This window comes from Numida meleagris, chromosome 9, assembly GCF_002078875.1.
Source record: "Numida meleagris isolate 19003 breed g44 Domestic line chromosome 9, NumMel1.0, whole genome shotgun sequence".
NCBI lineage: Eukaryota > Metazoa > Chordata > Aves > Galliformes > Numididae > Numida > Numida meleagris.
In genome coordinates, this window is record NC_034417.1 from 6,656,353 (window position 1) to 6,677,688 (window position 21,336).

Genomic DNA, 21,336 nt, shown 5'->3' on the forward strand with positions numbered 1-21,336 from the left:
ATAAGAGTCACAACCCATTTCCCTACCTGCAGATAGCTGAATACCACATGAAACGTCTCCAGTGTTGCCTGTGCCTATCTCTAATTCTTAGCGTTGCTCATTATGGTGCTCTCACCAATGAGAGAGTTACAGACATGAGAAGAGATGGTCACTTCCACTTTCCAGGCTGGCCCTGCTTCTGAGAATATGATCTTAACTTCCAAAAGTGCAAATCTGCTAATCTGATACACTTCACATATATCCAGTACAATATTAAAAAAAGTTCATGTTTTCTGCTAGAAATCAGATAAAGGAAAAGACCCTCCTGTGAGAACTGGAAGATAACATTTCTTCATCTCTAACCAAATAAACACAACAATGTTTACCCTCTGGTCCTCATTTCATGTACAAGATGATTTTGAAACATTTATGCTTATTTTACAACGTAAGGCAAAATGAATGCTCCTTACACATAGTAATAAATAATCCTTCTCCCTGCCACACACACACACACGCACACACAACTCTATTAACAAACTTCCTTCCACATCCTTCCTTTGTGGTTATGAACTCCTCTGGGACTGACACAACTCCCAGAAGAGCCAACAGAACATTTGCCATTGCTTTCAGCCAGAACGTGATCGCGCCCCTTTCTTGTAGCAGGCAGAGAGTTAGTTAATTGAACAGAGTTGAAGATGTATTGTAGGAGACAGGAGAAAATCAAATTATATGAAAACATTCCCACGGTTTTGATTTACTTCACAGAAAGAGGCAAAATATTAGACATCTTATATTACTTTACATTTGCCTGGAGGGCAAATGTGAAGTAAATGTTCAGAAAATTCTAAAAATGCAGCAATAAGCCCTTTCTACTAACTTCTATATGAGTTCTGCATCACTGAGAATATAATATTATTTTAAGATGCCGAATAGCAGTCTCTAATCCTGTCTCAAAGGCCAATAGATTCCACTGGCTTAAATCAGCTATTCCTCTGTAAAACTTTAGTAGGAAAACTAATTAAAATTGTAAACAGGACTCTCCAAGCCTTAAACTGGGCAAGTTTGTAGTGTTGCTGACATCTACCGAGAGAAAGTGAAATTGCAAACATCAGCAAAGGGATAAAGGGAGATTTGGTCCTTATTCGTGTTTGTCATTTTGGTTTTCAGCTGCTTTTTATGCATGCTTGCAAATTTATTTCTCTCCTTGTATCAATACTCCGTGGCTGTTTATAAACTGAATCAACCGAGATGTAACAGGAAAGCTTAAAAGGAAACGTAAGGGACATTCAAGGAGATAGATGTATCCCTTATATAAATACTGCAGGCATACAGTTCCAAAAGCCTGACTGCCCACATTGACACACAGCACCAGGTACACCAGGATGCACATTCTAACTCATACTCCCTGCACATAACCCCCTTCAGTCGTGGCAGCTGAAGACAAAAATCCACATAGAGCAAAATACTGGATTTAAGAAATTATGTTGGACAAATGATATTGAATATTTACATATCACTTGTTTCCTACAGGAAACGGGCAATCTAGCTAAGGTATGGCAGGGATAAAAATATCACAGCTAAGAGAATGATAAGCAAAATAACAATTCTGAGACACATTCTGATCTGCGTATCTGGTCTCATACGACATATAGAAGTTACAATTTTCAGATAGTTCAGAAAAACATTTTGCTATTTCATGTGTTCTAAAGCATATTCCTTCACCATGCAAAACAAAGAATCCATAGCCATCCTTATAACCACAAAACAATAACCATTACTATAGATCTTGTGTAGAGATTTCATTCTAACAAAGTTAGCAGGAAACATCTGCATATCTCAGTTTCAGTAACAGCAAAACTAACTTATGAAAGTAAAATTTTAAAAAAGAAAACAAATCATAAAATTTAATAGAGAGAATTAATCAGGGGTGATAACGATTGTGAATGGATTTATGTTTCTCCACTGCCGGGCAAATTTCTCACTGCTGAAGTTACACTGAATTTACAGTACTATAAATAAAAACTATTTTGACCACTAAATATTTGTAACATAAGGCAATCTTGTCAATAAAGCAGCTTAGTTAATTTGCTTTTTGCAATAATACAAATATCTGCAGTCAAAATTAAATATCACATTACAAGCTTTGGTCTGTGATGAATTCATTATGCAGTGTCCCTCTTACCTTGACGTGGACAAGATTTCAGTGTCTGCATGGGCTTTTCACTTTTTTTCTGCAGATTCTGCAACAGATATAAACACAAAGTAAGATCTTTGGCTCAGGTACCTGATGCGTAAGTCCCAGTAGTCATTCTTGATCACACAAAGCTAAATCCCAACCTTTATATGTGAATAGGTTCAATGGATAAAGCTGATACACATCCAACTAACACTAAAATTCTGGTTTGGGGTACTGCACATACACGAAAAGTTGAAGTGCAAAATTGTATTGAACTTTCATTGGTACCTACAGCTTGGGATCTCCACGCATTCTGACATGCCACAGTCTTGTGACGACTAAGCAACTCGACACTTACTTCTCCTGGGTTCATCAGGATTCGTGCAGTCATCACTTCCGCCTGATCCAGGATACATTCTCACTGCTCGTACTGGCCCCTTCAGAAAAAGCAGTAGTAGCCATATTATTCTAGAATAGAAAAAGTTAGGTTTTATGGATTGTCCACCACAATAACCCTTCAACGAGGAACTGAAACCTAGTCTTTCCCTTCCACTCCTCAGACAGGTTAGAAACCCAGGCCATGTTCACCCTGTCTCCAAGGCTCGTGAGCCTCAAGAACAGCTTCTCTAGGAGAGGCTGAATTTACACCTGTACAGAATAGCTTGTCAGTCTGTGGCTGATGAACTCTTCAGAGACGTACAAGAAACAGATGTGAGGGGAATAAGGTCTCTGCCACGAAGGGATTTAATTCCAGCAGAATTTTACAGTCATCTAACCACCATTGGATGGCACAACTTCAAAGAAATGAGAGTCACGTAACTCTTCTCCTTTCCAGAACCAAACTGCAAATGCGGAGTACCTGAAAGTACTTCCATACTGGCTCCCTTTTTGTTTTCAGGTGTCATCTGGTGTTTGCATGGCTCCTTCAGAGGGGGCTACTCACATGTCATGTAAGAAGCCCTGGTGCTCAGCTCAAGGCTATGGCTTTTTCACTCTGAAGTCAGATGTTTAAAAACAGCACAGTGCTCAGCACTGTAACGTGTAAGTCTCTGAAAATCTCTTAATGAAATGCCCTTCATACATTCATATCAATCCCCTTTAAATGAGCATTTAGGAGGGTTAAGTTTGTAGTGAAGCAAAATCCTCTGGCCTTACACTTGGACAGAGTTCTAACACAGAGTTATATCTAAAAATACATGAATCAGAAAGAAAGGAGCAGATATATTTGAATGACTGTTCACGAACAGAAATCATTTGCTTATTCTATTATAAATCTATTTCTGATTGCCTAAAAAGAATGCTGAAACATTTGGCTTCCTAGAAATAACTTGGTTCCAAAGATGAGTCTCTGAAAAGGCTCATTCTGGCTTGCACTCATTAAAAGCCAAGTCACTCAGATTAATATCAACATTTTGGCAATTCTAATAACAGAGACTGCCAAAAGTATGTTGTCTATCAAATGTACACGGAAGAAAGATGTTCGAATATTAAAAACAGATGTCAGATATCTATGAAAATACTCATGCTCCCCAAGTACTCTGCAAGGCAAGATGTACAAAAATTCATGAAAGGATGAAATTAATGCATTTCATTCAAATACTGCCAAATGCCTTACATGTACATAAAATTTGCTTATAAAATATGTATACTGAAAGATGTTAAGGAGGATTGAGTCATAATTTGATAATGGTCTTGTACATTAAAATTTAGAGCATAACAGTTCAAGAATATGTTAAAGGCTACTTTTTACTGTTTCTTATTTAAACTGCCCTATTCTGTTACAGAGAAAACAAGCAAGGTCTTCCCATTATTGAGTATTTATTTATTTACATTTTAATTATTATTCTACTGACGAAGTTTACAGAAAAAGCTCCTACTAGGAAAACATCTACACAACTTACTGAAAGTAATCATCACATAAAAAGAGCTTATTGTCTAAAATTAAAAAACCACTTAGAAAACCTAAATATCTTGAGAGTTTATTTGAGCAGGCACAGAACATGCTTTCATCTTCTGCTCTAGTTATTTTCAATATTGACAACTCAAAGCAGTAAAAATGAAAACAGTTCCAAACAGAAAATCATGGGGATTGGCAGATATTTTTTTTTCCTCCATGAGAAGCCTTGGGTTCTTTTTAATTGTCAGTATAAGAAAAGATTTTCAGGCACAGAAAGATCACCTTACAAATAGCCAAATGTGTCACATATCATAGATTTAGTGGGTGGAATATTTAAAATTAAATGCAATAAAAATAAAACATTTTAAAAAGCCCACACAAATACAATTTCAAATATTGTACAACTCCTAATATAATAACGGGCAATGGCAATGCTATATTTCTTGTGAGATGATGTTATTTGAAGCCTACAATCAAGAAACTTGAACGTAGTCATTTAAATTAATGACTTTGAGGTTTTGATTTCCTACTGACATCACCACTTCAGTAAGAAGGGGGTGACAGTTCTATAAAATTTGTCACCATCTGACATTCACTTGAGGAAGCAGAGCAAAACAAAACTTATCTTGGTTTTAAGCTAAAGCTTGTGTGCCTGCCAAAATAATAAAGATTTTCAGAGGCAAAAATACCAGCTGCTTGAGGTTAAAAAGACTTCACTGAGCTCAGACTGAGGATGATACAACAGTAATGTAAAAACATTATAACACAATGCAATCCCAGAATCATTAAAGTTGGAAAGCCCGCTAAGATCACCCAGTCCAACCACAAGCCATGCCTGTGATCGCTGCAGACCATGACCCCCAGTGCCACCTGGGAACACCGCTGGCTCACGCTCAGCCTGTCAGCTAACATCTCCAGATCCAATGTCATAACAGGAACACCAGTAACATTTTTGTATTCATTAAAGACTTTAAAATGCTGCTCATTTAATCTCATGGTTTAAGGCCGATGCCTCGCAGCTCTGCAGGGCACAGCAGCTGTGCACCAGTTCTGATACCACAGTGGCCGCCTCCGCACTGAACCAGGCCCTAAACCACAACTGCTCGTTTTAAAATCATCCCCTTACAATTAACAGATGTGAAAGCAAACTTGGCATGTATGGATGGCTGAATTTTTTCCCTTCGAATAACCTGGTTATATCCAGTTTCTGCAGCAATTGTAAGAGTGTTTACATTGTTTTTTTTCATTTCCCTTTTCTAATAATACAAAGCAGACGCAGTGTGCCTGATTTACCTCAGGAGGCGGTGGGAGAGGAAGGGTGCTCCTGGCTCCTGCACGGAATGTGTTGAAGGGAGAGGGGGTGGGGGGGGGCTGCGGTCCAGGTTATTTATTTTGTTAATATCTTCAGACCCCAAGGGCCCCATTTTCATCCTCCCTGGCTGATCTCCAGACTGAGGCTGTCAGCCAGGGAGAGTATAATAACTTCAGGCTATGGCCCATTTCAAGTTTCTCCTCAGCTTTCCCTGAGCATTTCTCTCGGCTCAGGGGAGGCCGTGCTGTCCCGCCCTGCCGTGGGGTACGAGTCACCCACCTGGCACCGGGCGGCTGTGAGCCAGCCCTCACCTGCCTGGGGTCCCCAAGGCCCACGTCACCCTGCAGCCGCCGGCCTAACCTCATCACCCCAAGTCTTCCCGCCCCCTCACGAACCCTGTGAGAAATCCCTGGGCTGAGATCCGGGGCCTGGATTTCCCGCCTCAGGGGTGACTCACTGGCAATTACTCCCCTTCTGTGTTTTCCTTCTCTTCTGGCTCCTTAGGGAGGCCTGATATTTAATTACAGCATCATGAAAGAACTAGATATTTAATTACGTGATTATGTCAGATAGCCTAGCTTAACAGACCATCATAAATCCTCAAAAATGTGTTCATGTTGGTTTTAAGCTGAAGCAGAAATTGCAAACAGGCCAGTTGCATTCTTCGAGCAGTGGAAACAGAAGCAGCATCAGGTAAGCCCATGTACACTTGTATTTTTCCAGCAAAAACATCAAACTTTTTAAAAAAAACTATTCAAAATTAAACTTAGTTGGTTATTCTACTGACACAAGGGTATGGCTACCTAGAACCATGTGGTTCATTAGCATGGCTACTGTAAACCAGACAGAGTCCGGCGCTAATGAGACTATCTTGCCTCCAGTGCCTTGCCAAGCCAGCCAGCCTGCCGAGTACTGCCTGGTGCCACATCGCTGTCTCTAATGGCATTACACCAGGAATACAGCAGCTAATTGAGTATAAATGCAGTTACAATTTTCAAACCCCAAAGCAAGTTCTAAACAAGGACGTATGGGGGGAGAGGTAGAGGGATAAACAAATAAATAGTTTTCTTGTTACCTTAGGGTTTAGAATTATTGTGACAGCCTTGAATCAATGGCACTATGGCCAAAAAAAAAAAAACCACACCCACACAGAATGCCTTGCATGGCAGAGCTCTGCAATGAGGAAATCCCAGTGGGAGTGTCCCAGTGGGATATCAACTCTCCAGTCAGAAGCACAAACTGGGATTTTGCTAAAGTCATGGCTCAATCAGACAGCAAGCCTGGTTTTAAACATCTACTCCGTACCACAAACACACACTAATAGACAAATGGCTGCAGTGGTTCAAACTGACCCCATGAAGCTCAAGCTTGTTCTAACTGCTACAGAAAACTACATCTGTCCTGATAGGCTGTATGCCACATAGAGTATTTCTGGTCCTTACACAGCTGGTATGAAAACACAGAGGCAGCTTAACCAACATGCTGTCTGCTCCAGCTAAATAGACAGGAGTAAACTGTGAATCCATGTGATACCCTAGTTTAATTAGTACTGCTAGGCGATCCAGTATTATTCAGTATTACTAATAGTGAAACCATAAACATTTCTTGCTGCAGTGACAGGCTGTAAAGTGGGAAGTTTGGCCTTCAGAAAGTATCCTGCTTCTCTACTGGCCACACATGGCCAGGTGGTCCTTGATCAAAGCCCATGTGTAACGTATTTAATATGCCATCTGACCCAGGGCAGCTCTGTGACATATACCACTCCTACAAACATCATCTTATATTACTACCACAAACATCCACCTCACCATCCAAGCAGCAAAGTATGGATTTCATATCAAATTCCATGATAAAGTGTAATCTGACCCTCATGTCTCCTCTAGTCCCAGTAGTAAAACTATTTACTCAGACATCAATTTAGCAGTGGATGCAGGATTAAGCGTAACCTAGCCTTAAGGATGAATGTCATGCTCTCCTTCCTGACATGGCTGGAAAAGGTGTTCTAGTCTTTCATCCTGTCACCTGCATCACTGTATCATAAAGCTCCCAAATATTTTGGGGTTACCCTTTCTTATACACCAACACTCGAAAGAGAAAGCACACTACACTCACTGGAGCTCTGCCTTCCTCAGAGATACCAGAGAATTAGGGATCATGTAAAAACAGGTTATGACAGACTGAAACACAAATTGCTACTCATCTCCCTGTCTTTAAGAGGTAAGAAATGCAGAGTTTGGGTGACAGTCTCCCATAGATCTTCAATCTACCAGTAAAAGCACAGTCTGATTACTCTATAGGGCAAAACAAAAGGCAGATCCCCTTTTCTGCTGAAGATGAGTGTGATACCTCATAAGACAGTCATAACAGTTGAAATCTGAAATGCTTTGTCAATTCCCTTTATGCCAAAAGCCAAACACAATTGATAACCCTGAGCAGCTACTGTTAAGACAGAGAACAGAGCTCCTCTGAACATCTGGCTAATATATCTGATCTGTGTTCTGTTCTGCAGGAGGATTCTGACATCCTAGTAACAATACATGCTGTTTGTGCCCTAGGTGCTTTCTATTTTTTTTTATTTTTTTTTTTTTTTACAAAGTGCTGTCTACAAAGTGGCAAATTGAGGCTTCCCCATATGTTAATTGAATTTTTTTTTCTTTTTTTTTTTTTAAAACTTTCTCAGCCTGTAATGTAGGCACACGGCACAAAAGTCAGCTTCTAATGTACATTCTTAAAGTTTTGTTATCTTTGGTTCTCTACAACATTAAAAACCATTTAGGAAATAAAAACACTCAAATAGAGCAATGAAATAACATTTTAAATGTATCTATGTCAAGTGTCTCAACAGCCACTAAGAACAAGCCCATAAAATCCACTTCCTCTCTATTATGTGTCAGTTTCAGTCAAAGGAGAGGTCAAGACAAAGCCTGAGCACTTTTGCCTTTACACAAACAAAGCACAAAAAGACTGCATAAACAGAATTTACATCTGCTACAAATAATTTGAAGTGAATTTTATGACTATTTTCTATCTGCATTTTTCAATCTTGGGACAAAGTAATTAATGTTGGAACACAGCACAGCTGACGACTACAGAAATTACCCAGGCTGCCCCATCCTTTCAGCAAGATCAGAAACCACAACTGGAGGAGGTAACCAGAACTGTCAATGTACTTCAGATTCAAGATCTGATGAACAATTTCCATTAAATTCCATAGGAGTTAAGGCAGCCAAAGCATGCTGTCAGGTTTTAATCACCAACAGAACTGAAAACAGTGGCTGCCTTTGTAAGAGAGAACTATGCTCCAATTATGGGATTGAGCAGCACAGAAAATAACAACAGCCCAACCTGATTACTCCTTTACTCAGTCCATGCAGAGCTGTTCTCTGCCATCAGTTCTTTGTCTGGTGGAGTTTTACAGACCCACAGACGAGAGCCTATCACATCCCACAGGAGATCATTAAACAGATAATTCCTCTTTTACAAGATCTTTAGCTTTATAGTCACAATCCACATTTTCCTCCTAGAATAAAGACTAATGGATGTAGCTAAGTCTTCCTGAAATGCCTCTTTCTGAGTAATAAACCTCTAAATAATTTGTCTTCCTTCTCTATATTCTTGTAACAATAAATAGATTACATTGTCAGAACTATAACACTACAAATTTCCAGCACATACTTTCAGCAATAAGGTATTAGGTACTCTAATAAATACAAGGTTATAACTAGAGGAAATGAATTACCAAGTTATAGATCAGTGAACAAAAGGTGAAACTGCTGAAGAGATGCTCTTATTAGATTATCCACCTCAAGGCTTATTTATAGCTTTCACCGTGCTTCCCTATCCATCATTTTTATGGTATGCAGAAAGAGCTACAAAGCACAAATTGCCTTTTTTTAATTAACATGGACATTTTAGATAGGCTCAAAGCAGGATAACCAAGCTAGGTTACTTTTTTCTTTTTTTTCCAAAACATGAAAGTAGAAAACATATTTTATTGATCCAGGAGAGTTGTAAGAGCATGGAATAAATTCTCCATCCAAGTCTATTCAATACACTTGTCAGCTCGCTGCTTCCAAATGGGCTTGGCTATGATTTGCCAAGATGTGACAACAAGCTGGGGAGCAGCTCTGCTGAAAATGCCCCAAGGGTTTTGATAGAGAGTAAGCTGCAGGAGCCAGCAGTGTGCCTGTTAAGCCTGGAGCAAAGATGACTTAGAGGGGATCTAAGAGCAGTACCTACACAGTGATCCTCAAAAAGAGGGAGCTAGGCATAAGCTGAAACAAAAGTGGTCTGAAGGGAAAACTTTTTCCCCAAAGGTCAGTCACATTTGGTTGAGCAACTTCATCCAGCCTCACAGCTGAGCCTGTTTTGCACAGGAGGTTGGACAAGAGTACTCCGGAGGCCCTTTCTAACTAGAACTACCCTAAGAACCCAGGCCAGACTCATGACTTAATGATTTTAACAGTTAGCATAGAACAGACTTTCTAAATTGCACTCAAACACAACTCTGCCTCTTCCAGCTCTGAAAAGGTTGATGGTCTGTAACCATCCGTCAGGCTAAAATCACCATTCCCTATAATCTGCTTAACCTGTTGGGATAGCATAACTCAACCAGTGGCTTAACAACACTAGCAGCCAGGCTACACTAGGGCTCCATCTAGCAACAGCCAGCATGGGAAACAGTGGGAAGGCATTGATTTTGACAGCTTGACTTGTAGGGAAGCATAAATTGAGCTGAAAGAGGCAATGAAGATTATTCGGAAATCATCTTTTGAAGAATCCCTCAGCTCATCCAGGGCCACTGGCAATAAAGATACAGACCAGCTCAAAATAAAGAGAGGAAAACAATGCATGAATGTGGTCACCTTAACATAATGAATTAACTCCTTCCAAAAGATGTGATTTTGCAATTACAGTTCACACTAGCAGCTTTGTTAGGGAATGCAGAAATTGCACAAAAGTTGAATGAGCATGCATTTACCAGCTGTTCCCTCATCATTGTTTTAATATCAAGATCAGATCTGGACTTGCAAACAGTATTTCACTTTGTCCTGTAGCTTTATTGCTATCTCTTTTAAATGCTTTAGTACATATAAACATCTCTTCAACATCTGCAAGGGATACCACATTCTTAGCACTATCATATATAAGGAAAAAATCTTTTAAAATATTTAGAGTAACTTTTAAAAAATATTATTTAGAACTTCTTTTCAGCACAATTTAAGTGGTTTCTATAGCTGGAATGAATTACAGCGCACCGTCAGGATTTCCAGAAAAGGTCCTTCCACCCCAGGAAGGTTCAGTTGCATTCTGCTTTAATGGCTCTTGGCAAGCTTGCACTATTGTTTTTGTACAAACAGAAGTAAATTTGCTATAAATAAAAAATGGAACTTTACGTGAATGAAGCAAACATCAAATTCCCTAATCTTCAAAAGAAATTCTATCCCTGAATAATTAACTATGATATATTTATAAAACTAGAATAATTGAAAACAGGATTTTAAGTTGATTCATGTAGGCTGCGCTGAAATATTTATTATTGCAAGTCCAGAAGATCTGTCTGGGTTTTGTCACTGGAAATGTCTAAACTCAATGTCCAGATGTTTATTTAAGTTGCTCCCACATAGTTCTAATGTCAATTACCAGGGGTTATCAGAGAGCATCACTGTGTATCTTCCTTGACTAATATTCTCATTTCTTCTGCATCTTTGATGTTTTCTTTCATTAAAATTCCTGGCTCACAGCCACAAAAATCTGCTGTGCGGGCAAAAAAAACCCTAGTCTGCAGACATGACATATGATGATGCCCTATGTCTGTGCAAGGACAATATTTATCATCAGCTATCATTTAAGCAGTACTATAATCAGTACAATGTCAATTTAAAGCAGCTCAAACCAATATATGTGAAACCAATGAAGGAAAACTTTTAACTGATACAAATCAATTGTGTCAGTAAATAAAATACTATTACTTGAAATGAAGACTTTATGAATCTGTGTTACCTTCTCCCCACCCCCCTTTCAGGAAAAAGCAGGGAGAAGGCCAATGACAAAGTAATTTCACACATAATTACAACTGGAATTGATGGATCTGTAGCTCTGGAAACCACAATTACACTGAGACTTTTATAGTAACCAGGAGACAATGCAGGACACTCCTAGCTGACTCAAACAGAAAGAGCTTTATCACACAGTTTCTGAAGATTTCCTACATTCAAATGTAAATAGCTGGCTAACAGCTCATTTTTAGATAAAACTGCTGCCCAAACCCCATTGGTTTTCATCTGATTGTTAGGCAAGTTATCAAAAATTTATTGCAACTATTTGTAAGAAAATAGAAGAAAATCAATGCCAATTCAATAACTGGAAATAGAGACATAAGATGCCTGGGGAAAATACTGCCAACACCATCTCATGTTTTCATGCCAGAAGCCAAACAAACCTCTCTTGGGGAGGAATGGCACCCATTTTAATTCTAACTGATCAGTACAAGCAGACACCTCACAGTATTAATGGATAATGGTCTAAACGACCTGGAAACAAAAATCTCTTTGACTTTGTAATTTACATTGCACCTTCCATGGTTGGTTTGGGAAGGGGGTTTCCACCTACCAGGTAATGTCCTGGCAGCTAAGTCCTCGGCATTGTTGAGAGTCAGTCTGTACCACTGAGACCCTCTACAAACGCTGTCATTGAGTCTCCAGTTTCAGTTGCAATTCTGCCTGCATAATAAAACAATCCCATGGCTCCTGCAGAAAGCAACCTGCACTCCCTGTACACAACCTACAGGTCATGGCCAGGTTGGATAATGCCCTGGGCAACCTGATCGAGTGCCTGATTTAGAGACTGGCAACCTTGCTTGCTGCAGGTGGGCTGGAACTAAATGATCTTTGAGGTCACTTCCAACCCAAGCCATTCTATAATGATTCTATGATAGCCCCAATTCAGAGATGGATGCAGGGGACCACATGTTGTTATAACCATAGCAGGCCACTTTCACCACCATCTAACTCATCTCTGAGTAAATTAAATACACAATACTGGCAACAAGTAAGAAAACATTTTGAAAAGAAAAAACAAACTGAAGAAAAACATGGACAACATTTTGCAAATGAAATTCCTATTCAGCAGAAGCATATAAAAAAATACCTCCTAGCAAGTGCTCAGCTTCAGAGATTGAGTAAAAGCTCAGACTGCCACTGCTTGCCATGCTGTATCACTGCCTCAGTCTAATACGCATCAACATTAATACCAGCTGTGTGGATAGAGGGAAGAAATACAAAAAGTTCATTAAGCACTAAAGCTCCACTCATCTCCCTCATGACTTCAGTGGAGATGTGCCCACGGGTGCACGATGCAACTATGCTCCCCAGTATCAAACCCAAAAGAAAAGCAGGGAGGTTGTCACTTAGAACAAATTCTTCTAAATCTCCCTGTCAGAAAATCATTTTTACACATAATGCTGGAAGACACGCTCACTCATATCTGGATGATGATAAGTAAAATACTTAATTCAACGATTCTGGCAAGTTAGAAGTCAATTTGCTTCCCATACACATTTCACTGTGCTTGTTTGTGTCATCTCCTCACAGTCACTAATTGCTTAACAACTGTTATTCACATATTCCCTTGCACACAGAGATTAAACAAAACACAGGGGCAATATCCCAGCTCAACAGAGCACTTGCATGTAAATGTTCCTAGAGGAATCATGCCTTGACTTCAGTATATGCTTTCATGCTTCAACAAACCAAAGGCCCACTTAGTAAAATCTTATTAACAAAATGATCAAACAGTTGCTTTAAATAAAAGACAACAATGCCTCCAAAGCTTTGCCTACATATGGAATAGCAATTACAGTATTTACAAAGGAGTCAATGTCTATCCTGTGGAAAGTCAATGTGAGTAAAAGATGTTTGGACTACAGTCAGCTAACATTTGCTGGCCACAATGTCAGCAGTGATGCAGCACTGCAGAAGTGTGAGAATAAAACACAATCATTGACTTATGAGGAAAAAAATACCAACAACCACACAGAGAAAAATAAATGTTGTTTTCACACAGCTGTCTTTTCTATTTCCCCTTCCCTCCCAGAATCTGGGAGTTCACAACCCAAAAATAAACAGTACAAAACCAGGGAATCTCAGTGGAGATCTCCACATGCACACGCATAAAGAAAAACCACCCAAAAAAAGAACAGAAAATAAACTCAAGAATCCGTTGCAATTTACCTGGCCCGGGGATACCCTACCTACAGCTCAGGCTCATCAGGGCATCTGCTGCAAGGCTGCTAAAGGCTGCCAGCTGGTGGCGTGTCCACAGCATGAGAGTTCCACACAGAAACCCCTAAAGTACTGCCCAGAGGCTGCATGTGGAACAGGACAGCTTTTCCTGTAGCTCCCCACACAAGTTTCAGTCATCAGTCCGTAGTGTCTGGGTATTCTTCCCCTGACCACTGATGTAGTGTCCCTGTGGCACGTTCAGAAACCACAGCACAGAGCTGTGCTTGCACGTTCTGCATTTGGAGTCTCCATTTCCTCCATACAGGGACCCAAACCTGCCACTTTTACTTATTTCAAGGTCCAAGCAGTCCATAAGCCATCAGAATGAAAACTGCTGAACTGGGTCTAACTCTTAAATCTAGATCCTTTCCAGCTTTTAGTGACTCTTACATTAAAAAAAAAAAAAGTTAATGCACAGCAGCATTTAGATCTTTAATTCTTCCAAATGCTATTTCTCAAGTACTTAACAAACTTTGAGACTGCTAAATCCCCTAGATCACGCTATCCCCACAGCTGACAAACCAGACTCCATGTTCTCTCCCTCAGGAAAACTTTCACCTGTGAACAGAAATTGGCCAAGAGGTACCTCTCCTGCCTGCAGCTGGGGATCAGGGACTCCTACCATGCCTCAGGCAATGCAAAAATCAAGGGACTGCAGGTGCTGCCACACAGATACCTCTCTCACATGCTGCAGCTATCAGATTTGCAGCACAGCGTTTAAGCACTCAGTGCCATCTTTCAGACCCACACAATCACCCAGCTTCAGGTCTTACAGAATTTAAATTCCCTTTAGTTTTTTTTCCCATTTATAGCAATTGTTTCCTTACTTCATCTCCAGTGTTTTCCTTGCTGAGCAGCGAAGCAAAAGATCTTGATTTTCCCCCAGGTTTGACTGCAAACTTTACATGGCCAAAACAGCATGTTATTCACACGAGGAACTTCAAAAACACACTTTTGATTCTTTATTTTCTGCCAGGTTAACAATTCACTCCAACAAAGCAGTTCACCCCAAAGAACAGAGCAAGCTCTTCAATTCCCAGCGTACGTTCTGAAATGTTCCAGAACCACAGTGAAACACACGATACCACCCTTAATCAGAAACTTAAAATTAAACATGACTAAACCATTCCAGCACTCACCCTCTTACTGTCTAGCCTATTACAGACTTCCAGATTACCCATCCTCTTCATCACAGGGCTCTCTTTATACCCGACTCCTTGACCACCCACAAAGTCTCAGCACAGAACACACATTTGCATTCAGAATCCAGCATAGTCCCCCCACAAAAGCAACTTACAATTTACACCTTGAGCTTAGTTCTGTATTCACACAGGTCTCCTTTCCACAGGGCTCCCCAGGACTGTGCTGAGCAGCTGCTAAATGGGCAATCCACTTCACCTGTTACTGCAGCAATTTATTTATTTATTTTTTTTCTTAAAGGTGAAGTTTGCCCATTGGAGGGATTCACTTTGACAAGTCCCAACATGTTGAGTGCTGTCAAAACACAGATCAAGAAAACTGCCTCTGCTTTACAGTTTAGAAAGCAAAAGCTATTCTTAAAAGCCCAAGGAAGAGAATGTAATTTTTGCTATCATGAAGGAGTGGTCAGCAGAAGCCTACATTGAACCAGACATCAGTAACCTACAAAACAAATTCTTAGCTGTGTAGTTTTAATTCCTCTAGCACTGGAAAGCCAGCATGGAAGAGCCACACACAGTAGCATAACAGGGTGCAATAATGCAGTCAGGGACAAGAGGGGCAATCTTAATAGGCATGAGAGATGCAAACAGGCCTGGAAATATAACAACCTATGCTTCAAGTAGAGACAAAGGGAAGGCCGGTACACTTCTGAGGCCTCTTGTCCTTAAGCAGCAAAACAGACTGAAATGAGACACAACAGTGAGACTCAGTTGGGCCAACAGGCGGCAGCACGGATGGCAGTGCGGGCAGCGGTGATCTGAGCGGTGAACTGTATCCACGAGAGATGAAAGATCCATGGACCTGTGCAGCCAGAGGAGAGGGCTGAGAAGTACATGCAGCTGAGGGATTAGATGGGTCATCCACAGAGACCAAGGTCTGAATGACTGAAAATGTGCCAGAATTCAGTCCTACAAAGAGAAGTGCTGGCGAGAAGCTGGGAAGATGAAGTAGGAGCACAAAAAAAGAAAACAAAACAAACCACACAACAGGAGAGGTAAGAATACAGGAGTGGTAAGAAGAAAGAGATACAAGGCCTGAAAGTGTCACACACCTGCAGAGTGTGCAGTCTGAACGCCAGAAGAGAAGCTTTGCTACAAGGGCAGCAACAGCAAAACACACATTCATTTTTAATATAGTCAGTGAGGTACGTAGGTGTCCAGGTGCACAACTGGTATTTAAATGGAGCTGTAGAAAGCAAGAGGGGACCACAATGGCAGGAGGATGCAAGGCATGTGGCAGAAGTTAAATGCAGACACTGGAATATGTGATATGGAAGGGACAAACCACATTCACAGGGTATGGACTGTGCCACATGCATTATCTGAGAGCTCACAGAGCATTAGGGAAAGAGTATCTGCCTGCCAGTAAAGTGCTGTTGGTTACACTCACTGCTTTATGCCCTCGAGAAGTGGCAGGGACTTTCAGTCCCCTTTTCTAAATGATACTGCACAGCTTTTTGAATGACTCGCGTATTGGTTTCTGGACACATCACTTATGCAGTATGTACCCATCCAGGGAAAGCCTTGCACATGCATCTGTCCTGCACTGCACTGCTGCTGGAGCATCTCAGAAGATAGGTTGTGCCAGGCTACACAGGGAATCTGAGGTTTGTTTTTTAAAGCTAAAATAAGCTCACAACAGGGTTTGAATATGCTAGTCAACAGTGGAAAATCATTGTGAAATACTACTCATTTGTGTTCTGTATCTTTTGAAATTCACGATAAAAGGTAGAAAATGTTACTGTATGGAAGATTTGTTTTTTTATCTTCAAAGAACAAGTAAGCCTGTAAAATACATAGAACTTACTTTCACCAAGAAAACCAGAGGTAGATCTCTCAATTTACAGAATCAGATAATGCAAAAATAGTATTCCAAAGTTTGAAAGCACTGTACAAAAATATGGAAAAACACCAAAACCTTTAATAAAAATATTGAAGTGTTCATATTAACTTAATTTCTTGATGTGCTTTACAGTAGTCTCCAAACACCTAACAGCAGAATCCCTTACAGGTCAAACAGAATTTGAGTAAGAAAATAACTTGATGTTTTTACCTATTTACAGCACAATGTAGACTGTTATTTTAAGCTACGGGCATAGAAACAAGTTCTCGTGATAAGAAGAAAACAATCACAAATTTATTGTAGTCATTTGGGCATGTACTGTCACCATACGGTAAGAGATAGATGACCTTAATAGATTATGCCTCACCAGGAAAAGCATCTCACATTTATACAAACAAGAGATTTCATAAATATAGTTTCCATCCTGCAGTTCACAGGCACCTTAGCTAACTTTACGGACGTGGATTATGAGGCTCTTTGCACTCACATTTCTCAGCAAAAGAAACCTTCTCTTGTAGATGATTCATCAGAGCCTGGAAAAGCGCATTAAGGAGCTCGCTTTACTGTAGTTGAAAACTATTGGGCTTTCCACAAGCAGTAAGTGCCACAAGCGTTCCAAAAACTGTCTCCAAATAACACTAGGGTTATCATGTTATAAACCTCACAAATGTAAGCGTTATTATGAACCCTTCCCATAGCTGTAATGGGAAAATTTTCCGAAACAACTAACTAGATCAAAAATTCTCATGATTCACGTTTGGGTTTCGAGAAGTACTGCACAAAGATCAGTTACATGGCTCATCCTCAGACATCCCTTCCTGAATTCAGTCCTCTGCTGAAAAATAATCTTCATCTCTCACTTCTCTGTACTGCATTGCAGCCTCCCCCTCTGGTTCAAAGCTGGTCATTTTTATATTCAGCCTCTCTGCAAGCTTCTGTGCTGCAAGTTTGGCTTGCATTTCCTATTAAAAAAAGACACAAGTTAGAAAAAGTGTTTTTGTCATTTTTACCCTGGTTGCAAAAAAAACGATCTATCAAAGGAGAAACTTGACACAATAGTATTAGTATCTCCAGACTGCATTTAATTAAAATATCTAATAACTAAAGAAAAAATAATAAATTGCTTTAATACTTTACTGCTCTATTAGTATTTGAAGACAGGTTTTTTTTGAATTGAAGATCTGAAATTCCCCTAATGACAGTTCTCATCTCACTTACATCAGCTTTAACAGAACAAAATCAGTCTACATATCAGCCTTGTATGTAACCATGTAGCAATAGCAGTGCTCTTCATTCAGCAACTCCAGCAAAAAAGTCCTTCATTTTACAAATAAATTAGCTTCCTTCAAGCGTCAAAGACAAAATTAGCAAGTGCTTGTAAAATAGTAATTAGCAACAAACACTTTTAAAGTAGCACCTAGTTTAAAACATTAGCTGAGCATCATTTGGGAAGTCAAAATGGAAATCCATTAGAAAATAATTTAGCACGCAATTTCCTTAAAATTAAAGAACTTTGGGATTCTTCAGGCACAAAATAAACTAAGCCAAAGGCAGCTACCTGCTTATTTGAAGAATCCTGAATACCACTGGCCCTTCATTTATGGAAGGGCCATAAACGGATTAAATGCTAATACACAAGGTTCATACTTTTATTTCTAGTCAGAGATGAAGAGATCGTAATGAAGCTAGCGTAACTGCACATGAAGAACAACACTAGATTTTGTCTAAAGCAGGAATAGCCATTTCAGAAGGGATTAATATATTATTTAATCACATCATTAAGAGTCTCAAGTATAATCTTCTCAAAGTCCAGCAATCTCAATTTTATCATCAAATTCAAAAGTATCAAAAGATGCCATTGTGCTTTCTTCTTGGTTTTGTGGGTTTTTTTTTTAAGGGTTGTAGTAATTAAATAATAATTTTTCAGGATAAATCATAAATCTTACCTCATAAGCTTCTTTTTGCTGTATCTGAATTGCTATGGACTCCTCTATGGACAGTAGCTTAGCAGGGGCGTGGTGAAGTGGTGGTAGCCGTGCTGCTGTGATGTCATTCAAATGTTTCTTATCTCTAAGTCTTCTTTCTTCAGCAGTAATTGGAGAGCCAGACCCCCCAGGTGACTGACTGGGCGAAGAACCACGCGATGATCCACTCTGCTCTCCTGATAATCTGGAAGTGATAGAACACAGAGGTTGTGACCAACATCTCAAACACAAGGCAGAACAACTTCCGTTCTAAAACTTACTTTCAGCATGTAAGGGTACAAAAGTTTAAAGAGCATCAGAAGTGTTATGATGCCATTCACAAATAAACAAGCATAGGATCAGAGAGGTTGGAAAAGTCCTCTAAGATCATCTAGTCCAACTGTCCACCCATTACCAATACTGCCCACTAAACCATGTCCCTCAGTACTACATCTACCCTTTACTTAAACACCTCCAGGGAAAACTAAAAATATCAATCTTTTCTACACAGAAACAGTATCAGGAGTTACTCCTAATAACAGACAAAAAATGAACACCAGTTAATCAGAAACCATGAAACAGCAATGCTTCAGGAGCCAAGGCAAACAGAAATTGTTATTATTGCTAGTACTGACAGTGAGAATTGCAGATTCACAAAGGTGCAGGAAAAGCAAAGGGCCACTTGCTATTGAAATTTCACCAATTTCTAGAATCAATCCAGAAGAAAGTTTTGCCAACCATTTAATAGTTTTATAGCTTAAGCTATGACATTTTATGAAGATTTATGACTTTTTTTTTCAAACTGGTAAAATTGGCCCACTACTCAGCATTGAGATTCTGTAGCACTTAACTGAAGAGCCATTATCACAGCATGTCATATGACTTTAAACCTCCGTACTCACCACAAGAAAAACCCACCTTGCTTTTTCTGCAACGTTTCCAATCTTAAACAAGTTAATTGTTTCTATCTAGAATAGATCCTTCTATTCTGTAATACTTACGCATTTGTTTTGAATTTGCTTTTTTTTATGACTGGGTTTTTTGCTCTGGACTCTAGAACTTCAATATAATGTGGTGTCCTGGGGTGCAGGCTTCCAAAAATATTGCCCTTATGTTTCGACACATTCTGCTCTTTTTCCGATGCTTTATCACTATTATCCCCATCTCCAATGGTAACTTTTTGAAAGGCATCAACCAACGTGTCTTTACAGCTGTCTAAAGCACTCCCTGTACCACTCTCTGTATTGCCCCGAGATATCTGCTGTTCATTGTTCAGATGAGTGCTTGGGGCTGACTCAGAGATAACTTCACAACAAAGATTCTGATCTTCTGTAGCAGTCTCTATTGCATCATTTTTGCTCCAAGTCCTCTGATTTTCTAAAGCCGTATTTGTGGGATCTTGCCCCAAACATTCTGCCTCCTGTCTTTGGGAAGAAATCTTAGGAATTTCTTCAGCATGAGAGTTGTCACTGCAGCCTGAGGGATCCTCCTGGCGTAGCGTGCCCTTGCTCAGGGCGACGTGCTGTTTGCTGGTACGAGCCTTGTCCTGTTCCGCCTGGAACCCCAGCCTGACCGCGGACAACAGCTCCGCTGTCCGTGCCAGCTCTTCCTCTTGTGAGATGGCACACATCAGCTTCTCGGCAAAATCGGAGATCTTCTTGCCCTTATCTGGGAGCTTATCAATGAACTTCCTAAAATAACAACAATTAAGAAAAATAATCATCACAACACGAGCTGTTTAACTGTGTCTAAGCAACCCTATTTCATTCTGGCATACAGAGCTGTTCCATCACAGCACTCATCCCGGGCTTGTGTTCTGCCAGCAAGCATCTTCCCGCACTTCGTGATCTCTGAACGTGGGTGAGACGCAAAGCGCTGACAGCTTCGGCCGTCCGCTCTGGCAAGGCGGTCACCCCCTCCTTCCTACCCACGCGCTGCTCTGAGGCGCGCAGCGTGCCCCGTCTCTCAGCGCTTCCATGCGGGAGGCACGCAGGCGGCTCAGTCCCCGCTCCCAGCACCAACTCCGCACCGTGACAGCGAACGCCCGCAGGGGCAGAACCGCGCCGGCCCAGCCTCCCGCCGGACGGGCCAGAGGGCGGAGGACAGCCGCCCCGCCGGCACTGCAGGCTTTCGCCGCCGATGCCCGCGCGGAGCGTGACGCGGTCGGCCCGGAGCGGAGCCGCGCTCACCGGTCCGCCAGCAGCCGCTCCTGCCGCCTCAGCATCTCCCGCAGCTCGGGGAGGCTCCTGCCCCGCAGGGAGTTCGCCGCCGCCATGCCGCCCAGACCCCAAGCCGCCTCTCCGCCGGGCGGCCGTGCGGGCCCGGCGCCACCGGCACCGCTTCCGCAGCCCTTCGGGCGCCGCCATCTTACCGGAAGTGACGGAGGCCGGCGGGGCCGGGGGGGGCGGGGACTGCGAGGAGGTGGGGCGCTGCGAGGGCTGCCCGGGGCCGTGGGGTCACGGTCCCTGCAGGTGTTGGAGGAACGTGGCGGTGTGACACTGAGGGACGTGCTGAGCCGTGGTGGGGGTGCGCTGCGGTTGGACTGGATGAGCTTAGCGCTCTTCCCCAACCTTAACATTTCGGTGATTCTATGATTGCCGTGTGTCTGAGGAGCTTCTAGCAGAGCCCAAATTCCTGTTGAGGTCTCAGCGTTCATCTTTCCAGAGATTCGTTACAGCTTCTCT

General features: G+C 41.2%; 1 protein-coding gene and 1 long non-coding RNA gene across 3 annotated transcripts in view; both read right to left on the reverse strand.

The window, feature by feature from the left end:
* The window catches only part of LOC110403630, a 100,602-nt gene extending 97,768 nt beyond the window's left edge, over nucleotides 1-2,834 (reverse strand). Inside the window, exons 1-2 of one of the 2 annotated variants that reach the window (XR_002441765.1) lie at nucleotides 2,514-2,830; nucleotides 2,162-2,219 (exon numbers count right to left, since the gene is read on the reverse strand). This is a non-coding gene — a long non-coding RNA (uncharacterized LOC110403630). Of the gene's footprint in view, nucleotides 1-2,161; nucleotides 2,220-2,513 lie in introns of both variants that reach the window. The other variant, XR_002441764.1, reaches the window with a different exon arrangement.
* LOC110403539 (myocardial zonula adherens protein-like) overlaps nucleotides 14,586-21,336 on the reverse strand; it is a 76,104-nt gene continuing 69,353 nt past the window's right edge. The window contains exons 14-16 of the mRNA XM_021406854.1: nucleotides 19,654-20,343; nucleotides 18,635-18,857; nucleotides 14,586-17,650 (exon numbers count right to left, since the gene is read on the reverse strand). Of these exons, the coding sequence (XP_021262529.1) occupies nucleotides 17,513-17,650; nucleotides 18,635-18,857; nucleotides 19,654-20,343 (1,051 nt within the window). The 3' untranslated portion in view covers nucleotides 14,586-17,512. The remainder of the gene's footprint in view (nucleotides 17,651-18,634; nucleotides 18,858-19,653; nucleotides 20,344-21,336) is intronic.